General features: G+C 38.2%; 1 protein-coding gene across 1 annotated transcript; it reads left to right on the top strand.

Annotated features, from left to right (window-relative positions):
• Positions 1-950: 950 nt before the first annotated feature.
• On the top strand, positions 951-2594 carry LOC104805634 (aspartic proteinase PCS1). The gene has a single exon (XM_010530265.2). The coding sequence runs from the start codon at positions 993-995 to the stop codon at positions 2292-2294; it is 1302 nt and encodes a 433-aa protein (XP_010528567.1). The 5' UTR covers positions 951-992; the 3' UTR covers positions 2295-2594.
• Positions 2595-3742: the final 1148 nt, after the last annotated feature.

The following is a 3742-nucleotide window of genomic DNA, read 5'->3' as shown; positions in this document are numbered from 1 at the left end:
TGCAAGAATTATCACTTTTTGTCTTCTTCCACGAAAATGATGCGAAAAATATTTTGTTTTACTATTCAAATTTATAAAATAAATATACAAATTGCTAAGAAATTGAGCGGACAATAAATGCAACTTAATTGAGACGCCAAGTGAAAAATCCATCAAACAAATATTTATTGAGTTCTCTCTCGCCATTAAATTGCATTTAAAAGAAAATAAAACACTCCATGAATTTCATCTTAAAAAGAAAAGGGGAAACCGCGTCTCCCTATTTCTTTTTCGTCGACCCCACGCTACATATGCCTTTGTTTGTTCGCAGATATTTTCAGACTTTTTATTTTTGAAATTTAAAATGTTATATTATGTTTTTGTTCGACAGGAGATTTATTTAATTTTCATTATATATTACATATGTATCGATATTAATTTTGTAACGAAAATATAATAAATATATGTGCTTCATATACTTTTATGGTAAAATATTATAACTCACTTGAAATATTAAGTTTGGAAATGAATTCACAAATAAAAATTACCTAATTGTTTTTCAAATATCTTTCCGAATTAGTTATTTATATTTTTTGTCAAACGATCATTTCTCCTTATAAATTGTCCCAACAAAATTTCAATTTTTTCGTCCACTCATAATTTATTTTTCACCATGTCAGTGTAATATTCGATTTATAGAAAATTAATGAAATTAACATCAGTTAGGACGGAAACAAGTGACAATTACTTAAACCATGTTCTCAACTCTTGCTAGTTGGTGCTGAAAATGACAAACAAAACCGGTTTTAGTTCTAAAAAAATTATGAAATGATTAAAAAAAATTAGATCATTTATAAAATAAATTTTATGGATCCCCCCCCCCCCCAAAAAAAAAACGCACGCATGTATATACACACACATACATACAAGTCATATATGTGCGTGTATATATAAACACACACACCCTCCACTGCAACTGGCCTCCCCATACCTCTCTCATCCACTCTGCAACAATGTCTCTGATCCCAAAACATTTCTTCATCTCCTTCTTCTTCTTCCTCTTCTTCTGCAACGCAATCTCTCTCTCATCCACTCACTCTCTCCACCTCAGTCTCACCTCTCTCCGCCTCTCCCCCGCTACCAACTCCTCCCCCTTCGCAACCTCTCTTGTCGCCGGCCGGAAAACCCCTCCGCCGTCGTATCCGTACAGTTTCCGTTCAAACTTCAAATACTCGATGGCCCTCATTGTCTCTCTCCCCATTGGAACTCCTCCACAGACCCAGCAAATGGTTCTCGACACCGGAAGCCAACTGTCATGGATCCAATGCCACGGCAAACGCAAACCATCTCCTCCCCCGACAACCTCGTTCGATCCATCTCTGTCTTCTTCCTTCTCCGTCGTGCCCTGTTCACATCCTCTCTGCAAACCCCGAATTCCCGATTTTACCCTCCCCACCTCCTGCGACACCAACCGTCTCTGCCACTACTCCTACTTCTACGCCGACGGCACCTTCGCCGAGGGCAATCTCGTCAGAGAAAAATTCACCTTCTCAAAGACCGAATCTACCCCTCCTCTGACCCTCGGTTGCGCCACCGAGTCCAGCGACGACAGGGGCATTCTGGGAATGAACCGTGGACGTCTCTCCTTCGTCTCCCAGGCCAGAGTCTCCAAGTTCTCTTACTGTGTTCCGACCCGACACGGACCCAACTCAACCGGGTCGTTCTACCTGGGCGAGAACCCGAACTCTCGCGGGTTCAAGTACGTGTCCTTGTTGACTTTTCGTCAAAGTCAACGCATGCCGAACCTCGATCCACTCGCGTACACTGTTCCCTTGCAAGGGATCAGAATCGGGCGGAAGAGACTCAACATATCGGCTTCCGTTTTCCGACCCGACTCGGGCGGGTCGGGTCAAACCATGGTCGACTCAGGATCCGAGTTCACTTACTTGGTGGACGAGGCTTACGACAAAGTGAGAGAAGAGATCGTGAGGCTTGTGGGTGCGCGGCTGAAGAAGGATTACGTGTACGGTGGATCTGCTGACATGTGTTTTGTAGGGAACCCGATTCAGATCGGACGGTCCATAGGCGATCTCGTCTTCGAGTTCGGGAGAGGCGTCGAGATCCTCGTCGAGAAAGAGAGGGTCCTGGTCCACGTGGAAGGTGGGGTCCACTGCATCGGAATCGGACGATCGAGCATGCTCGGAGCAGCGAGTAACATAATCGGGAACATCCATCAGCAGAATCTGTGGGTTGAGTTCGATGTGACCAACAGGAGAATGGGTTTCGGTAAGGCCGACTGCAGCAGATCGCTGTAGGAACACGATATCCCGACACGTGTACGGTGAAAAACAATTTTGATGGAAGACTGTGGGTCCCAAGACAGGTCATCGGTTCTTAATGGAATATCAATGAAGAAGGGGCCACGTATATATTTACTCGTTTTAGTACCACCACCACCTGTATATTAATTGCGTGTTCAATGTAATTTGTTCGAAATATCTAAATAATAATGTCATTTTGCTTTCTCTTTTTATTTTTATGTTTGCAAATTGGGATAAATATTGGACGCACGCGTGTAATGGTATATTTGAGTTATAGATTTTACGTTCCACGTTGACAGATTTTACTACTTTTTTTTATATCTGTAATTTGATGGTTTAAAAGATCTGTGGTATTGTGTTTAAAAAATATTTATTTCAATTTGGATAGCAAAAATAAATCTGTTAGTAACAAAAAGAAAAACAATATATGCGATAAAATAAATATAGAGATATATTGCAACTACCATAGATTATAAAAGGTGTATGAAAAATGCAGTAAGCGTGTCTAGTCTTCAAACCTAAGTTTCCATCTCGTTGATCATTATCCAACAAAAACGATAACGTTAAAATTCTTAAAAGAAAACGGATGAACATTTAAAAATATGATCTAATATTTCTTTTTCTAATAATAGAATTATTTAATCCTAAAAAAACAAACTTTGTTTCGAACACGTGTCGTGTTTGTTTGTACCGATTCAAAGCATCTTCGACAACATTATTTTCAAGTCTGTCTCCGACATATATACAAGTTTGAGTCACCAAATAGTCTCCGATTTCATTTCTAATGATTAAAATTTTAGATAATTGAATGGTACACACGCATATATATGTATATATATATAAATCCTTTTGAACGTGACAATGAAATATTAATTTTGTTTTAATATTCTGTTGAATTTCAATTTGATATTTTAAAATGCAGTTTTGTCTCTTCACTTTGCCAACCAAATTTCAATCCGCTTAATTATGCTCATTGCATGACTTGGTTGCCAAAAACAAAACTAAACACAAGTCGGTTTGGATTTATTATTGTAATAAGACAAGACCAAAATCCGCACATCACATGATACAAAAATTAAAAAACTTAACTAGAGGTTATTATTTAGATTTTTAAAAAAATAAAAAAAATGAATCCGTGAGGTGCAGGGCATGCACCACAAAAACACATTGAAGCAAATCAAGAGAGTGACGTTATGATCGGATTTTAGCAGAAAATAATCTATATTATCATCTGAAAATATTAAAATATTTTGTATCAATTTTTAGTTTCACGCATACGTTTTTAGGATTGTGTCGTGACAGAAAAAAGTAGCCTTTAGTATTTTTACTTTTTATGCGTTTGTAAATAACATGTAGTATTTCTGTTGAATCGCTAATGGGTAATCATATATGTGATTAGTGGAAATTAATTTACCTTTTGACTCTTCAATGTTACCATACAG

Source organism: Tarenaya hassleriana, unplaced genomic scaffold (assembly GCF_000463585.1).
Source record: "Tarenaya hassleriana unplaced genomic scaffold, ASM46358v1 Cleome11, whole genome shotgun sequence".
Taxonomy (NCBI): domain Eukaryota; kingdom Viridiplantae; phylum Streptophyta; class Magnoliopsida; order Brassicales; family Cleomaceae; genus Tarenaya; species Tarenaya hassleriana.
This window is presented reverse-complemented; position numbering and strand designations above follow the sequence as displayed.